A 21,853-nucleotide genomic window follows, 5' to 3' on the forward strand; every position below is an offset into this window, starting at 1 on the left:
TACTCGAACGCCAAAGAGAATAGCCAGATGTATATATAGAATAGAATCGAATAGAACACGCGCGTCGGAAAGTCGGATTCAAAGTACCCGAAGTGCCCGGCCCGCAGCGAGTACTTCGAGCTTCTTTTTATTACAGAACATGCACTGGCAAATATTTGCGCAACGCATTAATTAGAAAAGCAATTTAAACAAGCGATTGGCGAGCGAAGAATCAGAATCAGAGAATCGGGAAGCGCCGCCAGCCAGCGCTCTGCGAATAAAACTAATTGGCAAACAAATAAGCGTTGCAAAAGCAAACCCAACGTGGTTCCCTCTTGGCTTCGGGAAAAATGAGCAGAATGTTATAATGTGCGACGAAAAAGAGGGAAGCTCGCTTGGAGCTCTTGGGCTAGATAGAAAAGGTTCCATGCGTGGGACCCATATCGTTTATTTTTCCTTAGTTTCCTAAGGTAAGCCAATTAGCTGATAAATTAAATACAATCATAATATGTATATCTTATATTGATAAACAAGTAGGTGGCATGTCTATTATTAGCTATCTAATCATACGGTAGTTTGGCTTTCGTGGTAACAGGGGGAATTTAATGGAGAGACTTCCGTATGATTACTGACCTACACCACTGACTTTATTAATTTACCTTTATTAGTTTAACTTTATTGTGATTAAATGTCCATTTGGATGGAATATAGGCATCCATATTCTCAAAATAGTACCTTGTCTTGTAAATTTCTGCCTGATAATTTGCATTTTGAGAGTCTCATTATATCGAGTTTGTTTTTTTCCACCCACCAGGGCTATAATTTAATTGCTCTGCTGGATCTCTTTTAATTTACCTGATGGACACCCATGGCTTTCAGCCCCCTTTAATAATAATATTGCAGTCGCAGCCAGATCATCACCCCGCCCCATTATCAACATCGTCACCAGCGGACATTGACCAAAAAAAACTGGCGTTGAAAATGTTTAATTTATTTTATGAAAACTTTTTCTATTGTACCCAGTACATAAGACGACCAAGGATGATGGCAATGGTGATGGCTCATCAAAAACAAACAGGCGATAGTGTGGAAAGGCTACAATTGCAAAATGGCGCAAAACCAAAAAATAGTTGAGAAAAAAGTATTATAAAAAGGTGACATAAATGTTGCTTTATTTATTTGATACAGACACACAGTCGTGCATTCATTTCAGTGCAGTGATTTTTGTTGTATCAAATTGGAATTTTTTCCTTAAATATAGTAAACATCGATGGCGGCGAGATTTATTCATGGCGGGGCGTTGATGAAAATGACGGACTCCAGCAATGGCCGTGTTTGCAGTTTGTCCGACAGGCCACCAATTTACGCCCCCACGCAGGCCGAGAGGTAAAAAACATTAATTTGCATGCAAGTCAATTATCAGGAGGCAGCAAACAGACAACCGCTAGTTACCCGCGATGCAGGGTCATGCTGATGCGTGGGCCGCGCCGCACCAATAACAAAATTATTTTTCAACTCCACAACATATCACCGTTTGATCATTGAAACTTTTTAATACTCCTGCAACAGAAAGCATGCCCCGAAAACAATGGAAAGTGTCACAACAGTCTGGTTATTTCAATCCTAGGGTATTACGGCTGCATCATACCCGCATATTAAAACTGTTGGTGTTTGGAAGGCGCGACTTTCAAACTGCCAGAACAGCACTTTTCTAAATGTTTTTATTAATTAAAAATATTGCATATTAAACACATTTCCAAACTGTGTTTTGCATTTTTCGATCAAACACCCGCTGAAACACTGACCAGCCATAAAAAAGTACAAATACAATTTACAAAGCATACAGCTACCATGAGTTGATTCCGATTTCACTTTTTATTGATCTGGTTTTTTGCAAACTTTTGGTTTGCTCCGATTAGCAGGTGTTCAACGTGCACAGGAGCCAGGCAATCACTTAAAATTAAAATAAACATAAATCTTTAAGGCTATCTAGGAGCTACAAATTATTCAATACAATACTTTGGAGCCAGTCTTAAGGCGAGGGTGACAAAAGCAACATTTAACAAAATCAGTTCCAATTGATTACGATAATTTTCTTGCAAATTTTTCTAAGGGATTTGATATTATTCACAATATTTTATATATAAAACAATTAGGAAAGTAGCGATCTACTTTTTACTGTCACATTAAACGCAGTGCTTGGGCATAGTCCCGAATTTCGCCACCGAAGGAACTCGCCGGATTCCCTTATTTCCGGCCAACTGCGCCGGAGCGACTGTACAGGTCCGAACCACTTGACGCCTCCGCATTCTGTTTCGATGACAGTCTCGTAAAGTGGCTTCTGGTTCTGACCTGGCCTGTCCAGCTGCCACAGGAAGAGCGCCGCCTCATCACCGCCGATCTCTATGACAGCCAAGAAAAATGTGTGCACTTCCACGAGGTCTTTGGAAAGTGGCTGCTCGCTCAGCCGGAGGCAGGCTACACTCATTTGTTGAGGTTGCACGTTCAGCCGCTGACCGAACGTGCCATAGAAGTGGACCACGGCCAGGCGGTGCTCGGCACTGAGGTGGCTCAGTAGCTGCCACTCCCGGTGCTGCCAGTTTATTGATGACACGCCCGACCCCGCGGCATCCGCAGCATCCACACCATCTGCAGCATCCGCGGCATCCTGATTTACGCCGGATGCTGGCGCCTGTTTATGGCTCCCTGTTGATAAGGCGCCATCTGCACTTTTGGCACCCCGAGCTGCTGCTGCTTCTGCGGTGGTGGCCTTCTGCCCGACTGTTGACAATTTGTTGGCCAGTTTCTGCTGGTAGCTGCATGATTTCCCAGTAGGGCAATGATAATTTTGAGACCCGAAGTCTCGCTGCTCCTGGTACTGGTTTTGGTTCACCTGCTCACCCACAGACAACGCCGTCGTCGTTGTCGTCGTCTGGTGTCCATTATTTATGGTGGCAACTTCATTGCAGCGCAATCCGTCTTGATCTTGCCCTGTAATCCGCCAACTTTTCTTGCTCAACTTTAACTTTGGTTTAACGAGCATATTGTTGCTCTCCTCCAGCGTCTCCTCTTCCTCCGCTTCTAGCTCCTCCCGTGAGTTCTCCTGGTACTGGTGCTGCACTTTTATCAACAGTGCCGCCTCCTGACCTTTTCTCCCCACGGGGGTTTCACTGTGGTTGTTGCTATTTTCGGTGACAGCACCTGGAAGTCGAGCGGTTTGGCCATTTCCCTGCAACTGCAATTGCAGCTGCCTGGAGATTTGCTTGCCGCATTTCTTTTGGCCAGAATTTGACTTGGCCAGCGCCATTTTTGGTTGATTATGATATTCATTTGTGCACTTGTTGACGCTGCTCAGTTTGGCATGGCCCTGGGCTGTGGTCACCTTGTTGGTTTTCCCTGCAAAGAGCCAAGAAAAACATCAGCAATGATGACAATCCCAAGGCACTGGATAAGCTATAAAATATAAAAGGATACAATTCTATGAAGATATCTTAAGTCCTGAAAGCTTTCTAAATGGAGAAAAATATAAAGCTGAAAATTTAAACGTGTATAAATTTTTAATATCATTATGTTACTAATTTAATTTAAATTTAATCACTGGTTTGATTATTTAAGGCCTTAATAGTACCGGCTACATCCCGTCACTATTTATTGTTACGCACAACTGTTGATGGCTAGAATCTCACAAGTTTTCCTCTAGTTAGAATTGTCCATTTGTGCTCGTTAGGGTTTCCTCAAAGACCCCCCACTAACCTCTTGAAAAGAAACTACCAAGAAGTTTAAGTAGCAAATGAAAATAGAAAAAAGTAAATAAATTTCCCCGTAGCTTCCAGATACATATACTCTATATGTATAAATATGAGAGCCAGCTAGAAAAATCTTGGCGAAACATAAAGAATGCACACTTAATGTAGAAGCAATAAAAATGTACTAAGCACAGAATAAGCTAAGAAAAACAAAAGCAAACGTGGCCAAGAAAAATCTCAAAAAAAAAGTAAAAAAAAAAAAATATATATAAAAAAAAAAAGAAAAACAAGACCAAGTAAAAGCAAATGCAGACAACGGCAGAACATTCTGTTGCTGCTTGTTACCTACGCTGTAAACTTCACTCGAAGTTAAGTTGGCGGACACAGATTGAAAATGGCAACAAGGTCGGCTAAACTTTAAACGAAAGCAGCTAAGAACAGCAACACCAACACCAACTACAAAGGATACAGCAACAGCGGCATCTACAACACAATATGTAACGCAATGCCAGCAAGATGGCAACAGCAACGGCATAGAGCGCGAAAAACTTTAGCAATTTATGTTACATAATTATGCCATAAAAAGAACAACAAGAGAAGATGAGCCATTGCGCTCAATTTCAAGCACTCTTGACCCGGCTTCGTTTTCCTTTTCCGCGTCTTGACGCATTTTTCTTTCATTTGCGCCGCCTTTCGGCTGAGATTTAAGTGAAACATTGACACTTGCCGCTGTAGCTGGAAACTTTTTGGCCAAAGTAAATGACGTCTTGGCTCAGGATGTTGCCAATAGCAGGATATACATTTCAGCATGGCGTAGGTGTAGGTATCAGCTATTTTTAGGGCGCTTTAATAATGCCAAGAAAAATGAGTACACTCTCGGGCGAATAATGTTTTGTTGGCAGATAATAGTATTTCGTTTCAAAAGTGACTTGTTATTTGTCTATAATTTAATGCAGATTATACAAGTTTCTTTCTATACCTAAAAATAAACAAAAATATTTTTAGAAATTTATTTAAGTGCTACTCTTACCTCCATCGCAGGGAAAGCTCTCGGCCAGCAGGGTGAATAATTTATCGGAGAGTAGACAGCGACCTCGCGGTCCCAAAGGAACCCGGCAAACTGGGCACTTTACTGAGCGACTACGACAATTATTGCAGAGCACGTGTCCGTTGCAGCACTGCCAGCCAGGTGGTTTGATGACCTGATTTCCACGGGGAACAACAAAAGATGCAAAGAAACCCGAGAATTGCAAGAAAATAATTGTATATTAAATTAATTAAAATGAATAATTGTTCAGAGAGTGCAACAATGCAAAAACTAAGAATTTCCAAAAGATCTAATTTCTTTGAATTATCTTAATTGGATTTAAATAAAATCTTTTTAGACTTGTTGTAAGTAACATTTAGTTAATTCAGAAACATCAACGAAATTTGATTATGGTTTGGTCTTTGCCGAAAATGCAGTGGCAATCCTCGAGCTTTGAGCCAAAAAACATATTTTCTGTCGCTGCCATGGTCCATGGTGTGGCCGCATTGAAATGAAAAATGTATTATATAGGGAGCGCAGGAAGCTTTCCATTTAAATTGAAAATCAAATTGAAAATATTGCAAGCGGATTTAAAATAATACAACTGTATTTGATGCGCAGCAAAATACTTTTGCGCATTTGAAGCTGACTGCCCGCTCACAAAAACTCAAAAACAGGAGGGAATCAGAATAAAACATAAAAATAAAATACAAAATGTGAACACGAATAACACTGGCAATCGGATAGACTGACGGAGCAGACGGAGGAATATGTATCGAAATTGGGATGATGCTTTTTCTACCTCCACTCTCAATGGGCAAAAACTGTTGTAAATATGCAGACAAACATAAATTTTCTACGACCGAAATAAAGAAACAATTTCTGGCGTTCAGCTCCCGAACTTTTTGCTATGATTTGGTAAAAATGCAATTGAAGTATTACAAATGTAATACAATTGGATTGCAATCTGGGCGAGTAAAAAAGCTTCAACTTCTTCTTGAGCTACATATCTTTTAAAATTAAGGAAAATTGGCATTGAAGGCTCCTTTGTGCATAGAAACACATATTATATGAACAAAAAAAACATGAGGTATTTAAGAATTGAACAGATGTGGCAAATACTTTTAATGCTGTTCGTCTATTATTGTTACTAATTGGCTTAGATGGCACGAGCAAATGCTTTTAATTTTAATACTCTTGCATGCATAAACAAAGACGCCAATTAGTGACAGAAATCAATTAAATGCAGCTGAGCGAAAACAAAATGGTTGAAGTGGAAACGGAAATGACCGAACGTCCCCCAGCCACCTTTCTGCAAGTATCGCACGGCAGTCTATGAATTGGAGTTGCATGCTTTTAGGCATATTGGAAAATATCTCCTCGATTCGGATTTAAGAAAACGTTTAGGTTAATGCCCAGACCACACGGCCGATAGTAATCTACCAAAATAAATTAATAATATATCCATCAAAGATCAAACCAAAGATTAGGCGACTCGTCCACTCCATTGTTTGTTTGTCTGATTTATGAAAATCAAATGGCCTGCAAATTTATGCATATTTAAATGAAACAAAAACTATTTCATGCCCGATTTAATGCCAAACAAGGCCAGGATGTGGCAAATCCTCATCCAGGCGAGCGGAGAGCCGGAGACTAATGCAGGCGATTAGCATTGAAGGGAATCGAGAATGCACATCTATTGGAAATCTAGCAAAACAAAATCCCTTAATAACTTAATGGACTTGTGTTCGTGTTTGCATACATAAATACCAGCAAACACCCATACACGCCCGTACACACACGCATCCTTGCATGCATAACGAAAGAGATGGAAAAGCATTCAGGATATGCTCATAATACAATATAATGCCAGCTTCGTGCCTCAGTAATAATGCCCAAATCTGAAGGACTCTCCAGCAACTAAGCCGCAGGACAGAAAGAGACAGGCTTTCCGAACCTAGAGTTGGCGAGAGCGAGAGGGAAAGTATCCGGCATAAACTGATTTTGGGTTAATAAACAAATTATTCAGTGCAGCTGCAAGTGGAGTTCAAGCTGCTCTGTGGGAGGCGTTACAGCATGACTACCACCAGGCTATGTCCTTGCTGGTGCTGGTGCTGGTCCTAGAGCTCTTGCTTTTACTGCTTCTCCGGGTGGCCTGCACATGCTTAATTTATGTTTACACACTGACACTCCAGCACTGCAGGCGAGAATTTCATTTGAAAATAACTTTACATTTTAAATGGCCGGAGTGGGTGACCGAGCGACCGACCGGCTGACCGACTAGCTCACCGACCACCGTCTCCTCCCTGTTTATCTTGTCTAATTAATTAAATTTATGTTTTTGCTGACAAGCTGGGTATAAATAAATTTAAAGCCCGGACCTCGTCACCAGCTTTAATTTAAATGCCCGATGAGCTTGGCAACATCAGACATACATACGTACAAATATGTTGAAAAAACAGAAGCCGGGCCCGCAGGCGATTGACACGATTATTCAGCCTGACTTCCGACGCTGAAGCAACGACACTTGCACACACTAATCGTCAATATTTGATTTTTAAACGACATAATCAATCACATTCCCCTTATACATATATGCACGTACACATATATTTTACAAAACTAATCAAATCACATGCCAGGGCAAACATTTATCAAAAACCCTGCCATCGAATATAGGACAAAATAAAGTCAGCAAGCATAGAGGCTGGAACACAAAAAAAAAATTGAAAACTTGGCCCAGCAACATAACCGACGGCTATTAACCGGCAACATGGGTCCGAGAGGCAGATTGGGCCATGTGCGTCGTTTGAGTAATTGAGTCAACAAGCCTGGCATACCTGGGAGGGAATAAAAATCCGGCAGGGAGGGGCAGCCGGATAGTAGGGCAGTGGGGGCAAGGGGCACGCAATCACTGGCAGCCCCGTCGTTGCAAACTTTATATACAGTCAAGTGATTAGCAACAAACTTGCGCTGCAAAATCAACGCAGGCCCGGAAGAAGAGAGTGGCACTGCGACTATCAATGCCACTGAAATTGTAGAAGCAGCGAAATAAAATGGCTCTCAAATAAATTCAGAATTTGGCAATAAATAATATTGACAATTGAATTTAAAAGAACTTTAATTGAAAATAATAAACCAACAAAAAATATATATTTCTTTGTTTAATTTAAGGATTTATTATCTTATTGTAAGATTTTTAGCCGTGTTGAAGTAGAAACGGCCAACTGCTGCTCACAAAGGCAAACAAGGGGCAACTGGTGAGCCAAGTTTCTGGCGAGTTCGAGCCCAGCTGAGTTAGATAATGACGAACTAAAACTAAAGCCATCCCCAGTTAGCCTCATCGATATGCAATTCACATGCAGGCGGCTAGCTGTAGGTTTCCCTTGAGGCCCAGCATCCCTACTCAACCACACAGCCACTCTGTACGTACTGTATCCAACCTCCCGCATCGCCCAACTTACCTCAAGGCACACAGGACACTCCAGTAATTGGGAAATATGTTGCAGGCATGTTGCAAACTTTTGCAGCGATTGTTGATTAATTCCATGCTGCTGCAATTACAAATAAGAAATAAAGGAAAAACAATGGTTAATTTAAGCTTTTAATTTTCACTTCAAGGTTTTGCGAAACACACTTCTGCGAAATTAAATCAATCGCATCCGACACCTGCATTTAATCATATTTAAATTTTTGCGTGACAAACATTGGGGGGAACAGATCTGATTGAATGTAAATAATTTACGCAACAGTGCATATGAAAGGCTCCCTATTTAAGCCGATTTTCATTCAATTTGAATTCGATTATGAAAACGAGCAGTGACGTGTTGGTACTTCCGTTCAAAGGGCGTCTGCATTCGGAAGACGCATTATGACCATCGCCTGAGCTGTGTTGCAAATTTAATCTGTTTCACGGGTCAAGCTAACAGATACAGATTCGCCTGAACATGAAGATACAGCTACAGGAGCGACACACTTTGAGCCTGCCGATGTTTATTCTGGTGCTGATGCATTGCCTTCAGCAGTGATTGAAATGGAAATTTCGTGCAAGCCAGGTGTTCGTATGAGTTCCAGTCTGGGGCTAATATTTCGTCAGTCCTTTTTGAGGGCTTTGACTCAAGTTAATTGCAATAAAGTAAGCGCAGTGTCAGGGATGAAATTACGTTAGTTCAATTCGATTGCATTTAATAAAATAAACACCTTCTGGTCGCTGGATAAACACCTGACGGTCTTCAGGTAAAATCCTGTGCATGGCCCAACACCTTGCTTCATTGAATATTATACCTGACTGTTTATGTGATTATTTCCTCAACTCATTATTTATTTATTTTGTTCTTAAATTACTTACACTACATGTGGACAGTCACATTTTCATTTTAAATGTTGCCAACTTTACTGCCACAGACTATAATTTTTCTATTACTAATCAGTATGTTAGAATCCATAAATATTATTTTATGGCCGGCTAATGATTAAGCATGATGCAAAAAGGTAATTGGCAGGAGCTTTCGTTTTTTTGTGCATGACCATCAACCTTGGTAGTGACTAAGAAACTGCAATTGCCGGCTCTAAGCCCACAAAGCAAGTGGACCAAGCTTCAGCGTCTAATTACTGGGCCACATCGGCAGTCATTAAGCCAATCAGCATTATGTAACGCTATGTGGCACATGAACAACGGCATCACGAGAAGCCACAACTGCACTTGCATGCTCTTGTCTATGACAATGCCCCATTTAACCGCCACCAAATCAGTGGCAAGTACTCTGAGCAAACCGTCAATTATTCACCGTCCCCAGAGCCACCAATACATGTATGAAGCACTTACCACAGCATGTGCTGCCTCCGCAGAATCCTCGTTTAGAGAACTGGTCGCCTGTTGACGCCACATTGTCATCGTCACGTGCTCCGCCCCGCTCTGCCAGTGCTCCTGCAGCCGGCTGGCCAGCTCGCTGATCCTTAGGCCGAGAACATCGGCTCCGTTCAGCTCCAGGAGCGTATCACCCATTCGAACACCTCCCCGCTCCGCACTTGACTTTTCCTGCACCCCGCTGACCCACGGGTACGGGTCCCAGGGGGCACGACTCAAGTTCAAGCCAAGGGTGCCATTGGCACAGGCATAGATGGTGCATAGTTGAAGCATATTAGCTATAAATAAAGCACGAATATACTATTAAAAAGAATAAATCTAAAAATGGTTTATTTATTCAATTAATTATTAACAAAAATGAAGCTTTCACGGGGATCCACATTTTCTTTTCATGCGATTTCCCCATTTTTGAAAGGGATCCTCCAAAAGAATTCACATAAAATCGAAAATATATTTTGTGCTTAATGCAGATGATAATGCAGATTGGTGCGGAATCCATCTATAAATCGGTTACGGTATTCCTTTCAGGGATCGAAAAATTATTGGCAAAGATTTGGTCCTTTTCCACTTTTCCATCCCTAAAAAATCCCTATAAAATCTTTTAAAGAATTGAAAAAATTAATTAGAAAAAAATTATACTGCCAAAGATATGCTACTAGTTCCTTGAGTTGTGGCACATTTAATCTGGCCCAGATACCTGGAATCTTCAAGGTCGCACGTTGTAGGCATTTCATGGAATTTATGTCTGGACCAAGGGCACACACTCACGTTAAGCAGGCCAACATAAATTTGCCCAATTTTCAACACTTGAGGCGTCTGGCAGATAACTCACACCCTATATGGCCGACGCCCCCCATCCACATCTAATTACCTGGCCAAAACACACACAGAAAGCTCCATGCGTGTATTTGGCTTTGAAAAATGGTGCCAAACTGTTTTATTTCGATGCCGAAGGGGGCGTGTCCTTTCTTGACTTCGCTCGGCATGCCCATCACGTACACACAGTCGCATACATTATGCGTGTAGATGGGAGCGAGTGGGGCTGCCAGCTCAGATTTTGCCACTTGACTCATTTGCACCTTTCTGTGGGCTATTCTTTCACCTTTCGGCAGCTGCGTCGAAGCCCAATTAATTAGCAAGCGCTCGGGCCCTCGAAACTTTTGTGCCAAGTGGTCGTAATTACGCATACGCCACGTTCGCCGAGCGTAAAATTTGCGCACATAAATCAAAAGTTTGTTTTGCAAAAAAAAACCAAAAGGGTTTCTTTGCAAAGTTTGAACGCCGAGCGAAAAATCAATTAAGCCCCCGAGCCGGAACTTGCAATCGAGTTGGGAGTGGAGTGCTATATGTTAAACGAGTACAGTATTGCCCAGAGACAGTACCAAATGTTAAAGGAACTGAATTCTTTGGCTTAGTCATTGCTAGTGTCAGAACCAATCGAAATCGAAATAAATTGCGTCAGAATCTGTCAGTTGAGAAGATTCTCAACGTGATTCTTTCCTAGACATAAAGCTTCTACTTGGCCAGAGATTGAATATCTATCGTTTCCTCTGTCTACGCACGCGGATACAGGTACTGAGATACAGATACAAGTGCGGCAAACTTGTTCAGATCACTTCACTTCACTACACTTCTTACTGACATTGACCATGAAGTCGCTATGACGTCGACGAAGTGAAGTGGGCACAGCAAAAGCAAATAAATTATTAAACAATAAGTTGAACTGGGGCCGCGGCAGCAATTAAACTCGATTCATTCGCGTCTGGCCACTATTCAGTTATGTGTGTTTTCATTACAGTTTACTTTTTCAATAAAAAAAGGCAGATTTAATTATTTTTATATTGCTGCGCCCACATAAGCCGAACGAAGATAAAGCCACCTAGCCACCGATATAGCCAGAACACAGAGATTATAATTGTTTCGGGCCAAAGTCAATGAAGCGCGGCACCGGACGAAACAATTGCCCAACAGAGGCTCTAGTAACGCTCCAATGCAGACCTAACTCGATTAATTAATTGCCACATTATTACCGTAAAGTTTCCTTTTAAAATCGCAGTTTTCCTTTGATCGGAAGCGAACTGAGCACAGGCGCGTGTGAATTGCAACTAACTGGATGTGCTGCCTAGCATTGCATTGCTCGCTGCACTGGCTTTTTGGTGCTTTCGTTTTCGTTTTCAGTGTACTAGCGCTGGCGGAGCGAAACTAAAACAAACTCGCACGAATATTGCGTCACAATTACACGATCGTACGAAAGAAACCGCAAGCGAAACAGCAAAGCCAGGCCCAGATACAGAGACCCAGAAACCCCAAAGCGGCAAAACTGTTGCGCATGCGCCATTGACGTTGCTGCATCTCTGTCTCCCCCTCAGTGCCCCTCTCTTTTTAGCCACTACAATTAGCAGCCTGGGAGCTGGTGTTACTGTGTAAATTCCCAATTGGGCGTGAGTCGCTGTTACAGACAATTTTGTTGTGGATTTTTGACTCTCGTTTATTTTGGATTTCGCACACACAATTTCACAAAATTTTTGCGCAAGCATTGCGCATGCGTATGATTTATGCGCCGATCTCGACGCGTTTCTAATTGAATTTAGACCCGTTTGTTTGCTTAGCAAATAGGAAATGAAAACTCAAATAGAAGCAAACTTGTTTTACGGCTTTAATTATGCGAAATGCGTTTATAATTGTGCGTTACACTTCCGCGTTTCAATGTGTTATTATTATTTTTTGAAAGGGGAATCTAAGTCGGTAGCTGCCTTGACCTAACACAACATTAAGAAACTGAACTCGGGCCAGGCCCAGCAGGGCTTTTTGGGTAATCGTAAGGTCATATGGCCCATTAGAGAATCATATTGTTTACACCAAGGTTTCTCGTACGCTTTGTTAATAATTACACACCGTTTTTGGACTCGCTGGGAAATCAATTTTCACAACTCTTCGCTCCGCTGGGCGGCTCTTTGCGCGTTAGCCAAGCCAAATGGCTTAATTTTGATGGCTTATCGTGGCGCCGGCACTTCGCACTTCGCGTCTGCTGGCGGAACTTGCGGCGCTTGCGCACTGGCTGCGAGCTGGTTAGAAACTGACAAGCGTTTTCTGCACAGCTGACCAACAGACTTGGCTTAAACCGGGCTTTGAGCCGAACAGCAGCGCCGCCTGTTGTCGAAGCTTTGAGTCTAAGAGGGCGAGCTTTTAAACAGTTTTTTGAAAGGCCAATAAAAATTATTGTTTAAAATTAATAATATCTTATTTGAGACTTTTAGTGTTTTAATAAATCCTTTTTTAATAATCTAAGAAAGGAAAAAAAGATACATGTATATAATAATGACTTCAAAGTTGAAAAATACATTTTAATAAAATATATGCATATATGTACATATATGCATTCATATAATGTAGAAATATACATATATAATGTATATATTTAAGGTAATATACAAATGAAATACAATTTGTAAACTGAGCCAAAAGAATGGTCAATGACGGCTTGCGTGACTGCACTTGAATTTGGCCATTTGCCTTTGGGCCAGACCTAATTGCCAACCGATTAATAAAAGTCAATTGCCTCTGCGCCGTTCAGAGGATTAGGGGGTGGGCGTTCGAGAAACATGAAATTTAATGTTATTGGCTTGGTAAGTATTTGTTAATTTTGACAATGCTGACGGCTCTCGGCTGCCGAATGCTTCTGTCGGCCACTTTATTCCAACCGCCGCCAGCCGCACTAACAACCAATTGCACAAATAAATTCAACAAAATCTAATTGAACTCGCAATTGAAAAGCCGAAGCGAAATCACACACAATACCCATACCCCTAGCCACCAGGGTCACTTGGCAGGGCGCAAAAATTAAATGAAATTACCAATTTCAATGTTATTTGCGGAGGCAATGCTTCATGTCCCAGGCCGCTTAGCGCCAAACAGAAATTACCTCCTCAATGGCAATCAAACAAGGCAAAAAACAAAAACGTAAAACCTACAAAAGCTAAAACAAAAATCAAAATACAACAAAAAGCGAAAGTCAAATGGGCCAATGCGATTGCCGTGTCGATGGTTTTGGTGCAAGTAGCAATGCCAAATCCATTTGTCAGCTGCCAATTTCCATTAGTTATCATTGTTAGGGTTAATGGACGAGCTGGTTTAGGCTCGTTATTTATTTAGGGCCCCATTGTGTATGTTTATCGTGGCCTGACACCTTCATATACTGTCATGTTTGTTGTTTTAATTTCTTCGGTATTTCAAATAATAATATTTTGGTTCACTGGTTCACACTCGGTGACCGGTGACAATGTATTTAGCCATTTGGCGCTGGCCAAACGCAATTAGGCTGAAAAATAAAGCTATTTATTTTCAAACTTAATTACAAAGTCGAAAAACTTTTAGTATAAACACCACAGAATTAAACTGATTAAGTTACATTTACGTTATGGCTAAATGGCGGTTTCTGATCAAATTTGTAAACTATTTAGTTATGAGTGCCTATACCCCCAGTAGCTAAAACATGGGTTGTTGTTCATTTTATTAACGTCACAAAAATATTTAGAAGTACCAACAAAGTATCTAAGTATCTGATAAGCTTTTTCACTATTTACTTATCTTCTTAGACTGCTAATTATGACTCATTCTGCATTTGTTAGCGCACCAAAAAAACATCTAAGTCCCGCTACGAGGCAAAAGATCAAATATTTACTTATCCCCAAAGGCGGGCACACATCTCAACCGGTGTCAGCGGATCAGAAGCGAATCTGGCCCTGGTCTCAGAAACATTTTGGCGCCGTTGACTTACAACATCGCCGCAGATGGCCAAATACTGGCCAAAGAGGACGGGGGCCAGGGGCTTGTGATACAGGTGATGCTGTGAGCTCACCAAAAGCTGTGGCCAAAATGTTTGTCGTAGCCGATTGCGTCGGCCCAAAGCACTCGGCAACTTTTCAGCTGACAGAGCATGCGGCACTCACTCGGCTAAAAAAAAACTCACACGAAAAACAGTTTGCCAAGCGAGAGCGCCCGTTGAACACGTCTCCCGCAAGATATACACGCTTTATTTTAACGCTCTTTATCGGGTTTTTTAAAGAGGTCTGCAACGTGAGTTTTTCCAGCCAAAATGAAGCAAGCCCAGTGTCGAAAACTAATGAATGGCTTTCGGGTACCGCCCGTCGATGGCGGAGAAGAAGGTGATGATAGTGCCGATTCCAGCTCATCTGCTTCTACCGTGCGGTTACTGAGGATTCCCCGTGCCGCCCCCAGCATCGAGAATTACGGATTCCATCTGACCCGCACCAAGTGGGACCCCTATCCCTGGGTAACAAAGAAAAAACCAAAACAAAACAGAACAATAGTTTCTGTTTCAGTTTCTTTCGTGCTAAAGCGATATCCCATCCCATCCCCATTCCACCCACCGACAGGTATGCGAGGTGGCAGCTGGCACCCCGGCGGCGCTTTGCGGCCTCAGACCCGGCGACTGTGTTCTGGAGGTAAGTCCGCGTCCAATTACCAGGTTGCCACAGACAAGCCCACTACCAACTGGCAACTGGAGTCGGCTGGCAGTTCTCGTAACTGAGAAAAACACGCCAAGCAGTTCCCGCAAATGGGAAAAATACATGAAACGCAGTAGGCTTTCTACTATTACCTCCGACTTTTTATAAATAGGTTTAGCAAAAAGGGATGAGCTTAGATTTCAAAATCAAAAATTTCAAAGAACCAGCTATAATTAGAGTACACCTGTTCGGAGCAGAAGAATTGGATATCCCACAGAAAGTGGAATTTTTTTTTTTAAATTTCTTATCAGCGTGGAAAAGTTACTTTTCAAATAAATGGGTTTTGGTAAATTCCCCATCGACCCAAAAAAGATATTAATGACTAATAGGGTGTAGGAAAAGTAATCAAATTGTAATCAAGTAATCAAAATTGGATAGATAATAATTTGTTTTATTAAACTAAATATCTGATAACAAAAAAAGATCAAAAGAAAGATTTTAAATATTATAATTTAATTAGAAAATGGAATTGACAGTTGTTATTAACGATTCTATGAAACTTGAACTGTATACTTAGCCCTGAACTTTGAAATCGCTTTGCATTTGTTATTCTTTTTTGAATATTGCTAGCTTGTGAGAGCAAAACAGCAAAACTTAAATGCATTGAGTGATTTTGCCGGGAAACAACACATGTTCTGAAAAACAGCTGGCGTATGCAAGAGTCACTATAAGCAAGCCTAGTAAATATCATATGGAACAAATTAATTAACGCAAAGTAAATATTGAAAACTAACAAAGCCAAAAGGCAAGAAACTTGCAGCCGCGACTAGCCGGTTCTTAGCCTCAAGCATTTAACAGTTCTGTTATTAACATAATCAAGCAGTGTGAGCAAGCAGTTAAAAATTAAAGAGTATGTTTATGTTTTTATTTGTTTAATTCTAAGTGTCTTTAACTAAGCTATTAAGTTTTAACAGCTGAGCAATATTATAAATATAAAACCTTTTTTATGTCAAGGTCTCAAGCCGTTTTATCTTCTCGTTAACCAGTGCGTATACTTAATAAATGTATTACGTATACGTAATGTGAGCATTAACATTACAGGTCAACGGGCACGATGTCTTGGGTTTACGAGTGGCTGAAATCGCCAAAATAGTGAAAAGCCAAAAGGACGCCGTTACTATTCTCTGTTGGAACAGTGGCTGTGAAAAGGACTGTGATAAAAATGTAAAAAATTCGTACGATTTATTAAATTAATTGTAAATAAAACAAACATTTCAGAGCATTTGCTGTGCACCAATGCCCACAAGTCTGCGACGCCTCTCTCTCGTCGTGGAGAGCATCCTGCGACTGGTGGAGTGTCCCGTGTGCAACATCACCATCGCTCCGCCGGCAATGCAATGTCAGAACGGACACCTACTCTGCGTCGATTGCCGCATTCGCTCCGAGCGCTGTCCTGTCTGCCGCGATTTCTACACACCCCGCCGCGCCCTGCTGGCCGAGCAGATCCATCTGACCGTCGCCAACGCCTTCGAGATGTGTCGCTCAGAGGATAAGCTGCGCCACAAACTTTTTTCAGGGATCACACGCCCTGCCCACGGGCAATTGCAGCATCAGAATCAGCAGCAGCAACAGCAGGTGGCAGCCGGACAGGACACCTGGCGGAAACGGAAGCCGGTGCTGCCCACAAACAAGTTCCTAACCAAGCTCCTAGAGGGACGGGCCTACTCGATGGACAATCTCTCGCCCTCGAATGCCGCCACTTTGCTGCGCACCAGCTCTACGGATGGCTTGAGGGTGTCGTCGCGTGAAACGATGCCATCAGTTTCCCCGGACATATCGCCTCTGACAGAAGGACAGCAGACAGCGGCAACAACCATGCATTCCGCACTTGACGGGAGGGGGCCAGAGCATCTTTCACTCTCGACGAATGATTTACAGCGGACGACGGCGGCAGTTAAGCCAAACGAGGACGATGGCGAGGAATCGAATTCGGACAGAAGCCACAACTCAGTCACATCCTCGACTGCATCTGCAACATCTACCCCATCCACCATTTGCAAGCCACGCCCCCTCTCGGATAGCCTGCTCTTTGTGGGCAAGAGCCGGCCCGTCAATGAATCTCCCGGGGACATACCTCCTGTCGGCCAAGTCGGGGACTTGACGCAGCTGAAGCAGGTTGTCCAAACTAAGCCGGCCGCCTCGCTGCTCTACCGATGTCCCTGCCAACTGGAGCCCCATGATCATCAAAAGGAGCAGCCGGACCTCCACCAGAACTGCTGCTATAAATCCGCTTTCCGTTTGCTTTGAGCTCCGCCAACAACTCAATCAATGGCATTCTCTTATCAGTGCCGCCTCACACCCCTACCCACTCAATCCCTTTCAAGTTACTAATTAAATTAAATGCCAGTTGCTTTGCCAAAGTTGCTTATCGCGTAAGGAAACGAAATGACGATGGAATTGAATAGATGCAAACGAAGATGCAAACAAGTTGCACCCGAGCTGACTGCCCTCTGTGAACTGCAGACAGAACTATTCCTCGCTGAAGGAAGAAGCTCGACCAAGAGGACTTTTAATTTAATCACTCCTGAACGGTCCAATGACTTTGTGTCATTTGGCTTCGGGGTTGTGCTCCTCGATAATGAACCTCGGTCTGGTCGACAATAGAAGTCCATTTGATGGATGCGTGCATTAGAGACACATGGAAAAAAATAAATCGACTACATTGACACTTAATAAAATAAAAATCCATTTTATGTCCTTATAAGTTATTTTTTTCTGACAATTTAAATGAATTTTTACTAATTTACAAACTCTTTATTTTTGATTAAAAACATAGCCCTTTTTTACGGTGCTCTGGCTATTATGACTGTCATTCCCAGTTGCGGGTCAATCATTACAGTAAAGGATGTTGGACGCGCTCGTAATGAGCTTTATTTATCAGAGGACTTGTCTCTGATCCCTTCCCAGGAGCAACTATAATGACAGCCGCAGTTGGACAGCCATTATGTCCGGCATTTACCATTTAATATTGATGCAAGGCGCTAAAAGAAGCCTGTCAGACGGTGGAGTAAACAACGCCAGCAACAGGCATCCTTTGGATCCTCCGTCCATACGGCAACCGCATTCTTTTCCCAGCAGCAGGCCTCCCGCTGCTTCTACGGGGCCGGGCTGCTATGAAAATGTCATCAAAACAGGAAGTGGCAGTTTAATTTAAGCGCGTTAATTGAATTTTATTTTCTGCATTGTTGATCGCTCCGACAAAGCCCATAGCAGGAGCCGGAGCAGGAGCCGAAGACCAAGTCCAAGTCCAGAGAGCATAGCCTGTGGACCGGATCCGGCCCGGGTCCGGTTGCCAGTGCGATGCGGAAATTGATTTGCTGGTGCAGTATTGTGCGGATGGCCGGCCGTATCCCGTGGTGCCGTAGTCGTCACCTGGAAGCCTCGGCAAACTTTAATTACAAACTTCTATGCGCTATTATACACTCAGCCAATGCACCAGAAAAAATTATGTAAATTATGACAACTTAAAGGCAAAAGCCTAAAAGCAGACTCACTTTTAAGCGGCCAATATAGCAATAGAATTTATAGAAATAAGTTAATATTTAATCAGTTTTTAGTAATCTTAAAAAATTGTAAGTGTAGCCTAACGTTTATAGCAGTGGGTGGGAAAATCAGTTAAAATTGCTGTTATTGTTGCGTTTTGCACAAGTTTTTTCCGACTCAGAGGTGTGTATATGTAAGCCGCACACTTTCTAATTGCATTTCATTATCTATTGGAAATTACAGCTATTTCGAGGGCCGATGATGGCACCGCTAATGGCAACCGTAACAAGTGCTTCTCCACGTGAAACGCGGCGGTGCGCTGCAATTAATTTCGCGCTGTGGAGATGGAAAGAAATCGGAGCAAAAGCCGCGACAAGTGTACCAGTTCTTCCTCCTTCTGAATAATTTGAAACGTGATGGCGATGGTAGCGATCCATTGGTTATTTAATTAATTTGAAGCCCTCATTATCGAGTACAATTTTCCTTGGATAAACAGGACTTCAGATGGTAACGTATTGTGAGCTTCCAATTTGCATCCTTGGTCGAGCTGGTAGAGCAGAAAGTTGAAGTTGCTGGCTTGCGTCAAAATAAACGGCTCTTTGGGCCAACTTTTGGGGCATGCTGCAGCAAGGGTTCGCTAAGTGGTAATGGGCAAAACAATAAATTCACTTTGGAGCTAGAAATTTCGCTGCCACGCCCACTTTCGAGCACTTGCTGCACCACTGGAGGTCACGTCAGTGCACCACACGGCGAATGAGTATGCGTTTGAGTTTAAGTTTGAGTTTGAGTCTGCGTAGCTTATCGGCCAACAGCAGCACACTGTAAGTGCACTGACAAAACTGAATAAAGAAAAAGATAACAAATATTGTTCTTTAATATCAAATATTCTCTTTAAAAAATTTTAAAACTTTTTGTCAGAGCTTAATGTAAATTATTGCATTAGTGACATTTTTTTAACCGTAATGAAGCTCAAAATCGCAATATTATTTATAGGGTAAGTATTAGGTTAAGGTTAAGTTGTCTGTTTAAAAATCTTTAATTTTTTCTAGTGTTTTTTCGTATAGCTTAGCAACAATGTGACCGCCCTGAAGCGAAGGAAAGCGTGCAACAATTTGGAGAATCCTTTCCTTTTGGCGGCGCAGCTGTTTCGTGTGCGGCCGCAACCTTAGAAACTTTCTAACGAGCATTCTGGCATCGCCCCCTCCTGCGATCTCCTCCCTACCATCCAACGGTGTAGGACCTTTGTTGTTGCATGCCTTTGGCCAGAGCCTGGCGGGCTGTTATTGTTATTGTTTCAGCTGGCAAACAGCATGTGCGGTTGTCATAAATTTAACGCCAAAAGAGCATTTTAAGCAGTCTGACTGAGTCCCCTTGGCAGGGGACTAAGTCTTCTAATTACTCTGAGGGAAAACTTTGGGGCCACCCATGATGATTCATGCATGCAACTCCTGTTGCAACAGCAGATGACTGGAAACTTTTTGACGAGTCGCCGCCGCCACCGGAAATGCAAAGAGAATTCCGCTATTCAGCTTTCAATATTCAGCATGCTGCGTGCAAAGTATTTTCATATTTAAATTCTCGCATTCAAATATTTGAGATGTCGACTCGACTACCAAATGGGAATTATTTATTTAATTAAATATTAAAAAACGTGCTGCGGACATCTTTTATTGCATTAGTCGCACTACGGGCTTGCCACTCTGCAAAATACGGTGCGCATATTTGTCTGATTTATTAAATTTTCCCCATTATATTTGTGATTTTTTTTCCCCTCAGAGCTCCTGACCGCTGCAAAGAAACTTAATTACGGTTGAGCGATGTCCGAACCAACAAGCCGCTCCCCTCGGAGCCTGATTAAATTAAAATGAATATGCGATTCGCATTCGTGTCGGCGGCGCCTGTAAATAGGCAACAAAACGACGTCGCGACATGTGAGTGACACATTTCACACTGAGATTGAATTAATTGATACATCGCGTTCATTTAATCGGAAAAGGAGAAGACCTTGAATTTATGCTTCTGGTAGTGACCAGCAAATTAAACAATTTTCAGGCCACAAAAGTGGCAAAGATACATTTGCACCGCACCGTACCATAACCAAACCACACCACAGCCGGCAGAGCGAGAGCGGGAAATTAAAATTAAAATTCCATTGATTAGAAAATTGTAAATGCATGGAATTTTAGGATATCGCTGTGTGGCGATCTTTCGATTTGCATAATTGTGAACCAAACCGTCCCAACGCACCGAAAATCTGAGCCACAACAGCTGCAGCGGTGCAGATGCTTATCCGACTGTAACTTTCCCACTGGCCACCAAAGCTAGTCCCTGTCCCGGCCGCGGCCCCTTTGCTAGAACCTCCAGCCGCGGCCCATAAATATCAAAAATTCTAACACATGGTTGGAGCTAGGGGGAACTCGGCAGCCTGCAGGCAGGTGTGAGAACCCAGGAACCTGGTCGTCGCTTTTTGCATCCTTTTCGCTCACCAAGGGGAAGTTTTTAATTAAAATAAAAACGAACGTGGCAAAGGCTGCAATGGAAATGCCACATAATTGTCGAATTGTTGCCACTTGCCACGCGTGTGCAGCAAAGTGGGCGTGGCCGCCGGAACGGGGGGCTTACTGATTAACAAAAATAAATTGTGAGCGCGACTTTGGCATAACAATTACTCAGCCACATGCGGGTACAGCAGCGGCCATTTTCATAAAACTCCACCGCCCCCCTAAAGTGTGGGAGCGTGTGTCTGAGTGGTGTTGTCTGTGCTTTTTGTTTTGCGGGTGTGTTCGTTGAGCTTGTAAATATTTAGCTGGCCATGCCACATTGTGTGTGCCAGTTCTGCACAATTTTTGCACTTTAACCTCAAACGAAAAAACAAAAAAAAATTCTCATTTTTCGGGAGCAACTAAAATCCGGAGTGCAAAAAGCACCAGGAACCAGCCAATGACCACTTGTAGCCCCCAGCAGGCAGTCCACAGTGATTCAGATGCCCAGTAATTGGCGGTAGAGAAAAGGTATATTGATTCTATTAAAATGTTAGTAATTAAGGTGAGTAAAAATATACATTATATTGAATATTTAGGGGACCATTTTCGAAGACAATTAATTTAATATACAACTTAAAACATTATAAATCAAGGAAAAACATGGTATAATTTTTAAATTAATGCCATATTGGATTAAATGTATTGACTTTTTAATATAATTTAATATAAGTAGGTAATAG

The 21,853-nt window shown here is 42.3% G+C and overlaps 2 protein-coding genes across 3 annotated transcripts; one reads left to right on the forward strand and one right to left on the reverse strand.

The window, feature by feature from the left end:
- Positions 1 to 1,830: 1,830 nt before the first annotated feature.
- On the reverse strand, positions 1,831 to 12,658 carry LOC108128934 (uncharacterized). 2 transcript variants are annotated; one of them, XM_017246819.3, is made up of 5 exons: positions 12,515 to 12,658; positions 9,578 to 9,897; positions 8,217 to 8,306; positions 4,756 to 4,927; positions 1,831 to 3,375 (listed from the first exon to the last, which is right to left on the reverse strand). In XM_017246819.3, exons 2-5 carry the CDS (start codon positions 9,890 to 9,892, stop codon positions 2,132 to 2,134), a joined length of 1,821 nt encoding a protein of 606 aa, XP_017102308.2. In that variant the 5' UTR covers positions 9,893 to 9,897; positions 12,515 to 12,658; the 3' UTR covers positions 1,831 to 2,131. The 2 variants fall into 2 exon arrangements, with proteins under 2 accessions (XP_017102308.2, XP_070138042.1); XM_070281941.1 differs by lacking the exon at positions 12,515 to 12,658 and adding an exon at positions 11,650 to 11,715.
- Positions 12,659 to 14,612: 1,954 nt separating this feature from the next.
- LOC108128585 (uncharacterized) lies at positions 14,613 to 17,834 on the forward strand. The gene is made up of 4 exons (XM_017246262.3): positions 14,613 to 14,912; positions 15,016 to 15,084; positions 16,189 to 16,311; positions 16,366 to 17,834. Exons 1-4 carry the CDS (start codon positions 14,715 to 14,717, stop codon positions 17,392 to 17,394), a joined length of 1,419 nt encoding a protein of 472 aa, XP_017101751.2. The 5' UTR covers positions 14,613 to 14,714; the 3' UTR covers positions 17,395 to 17,834.
- Positions 17,835 to 21,853: the final 4,019 nt, after the last annotated feature.

This window comes from Drosophila bipectinata, chromosome 3R (genome assembly GCF_030179905.1).
Source record: "Drosophila bipectinata strain 14024-0381.07 chromosome 3R, DbipHiC1v2, whole genome shotgun sequence".
Lineage (NCBI taxonomy): Eukaryota > Metazoa > Arthropoda > Insecta > Diptera > Drosophilidae > Drosophila > Drosophila bipectinata.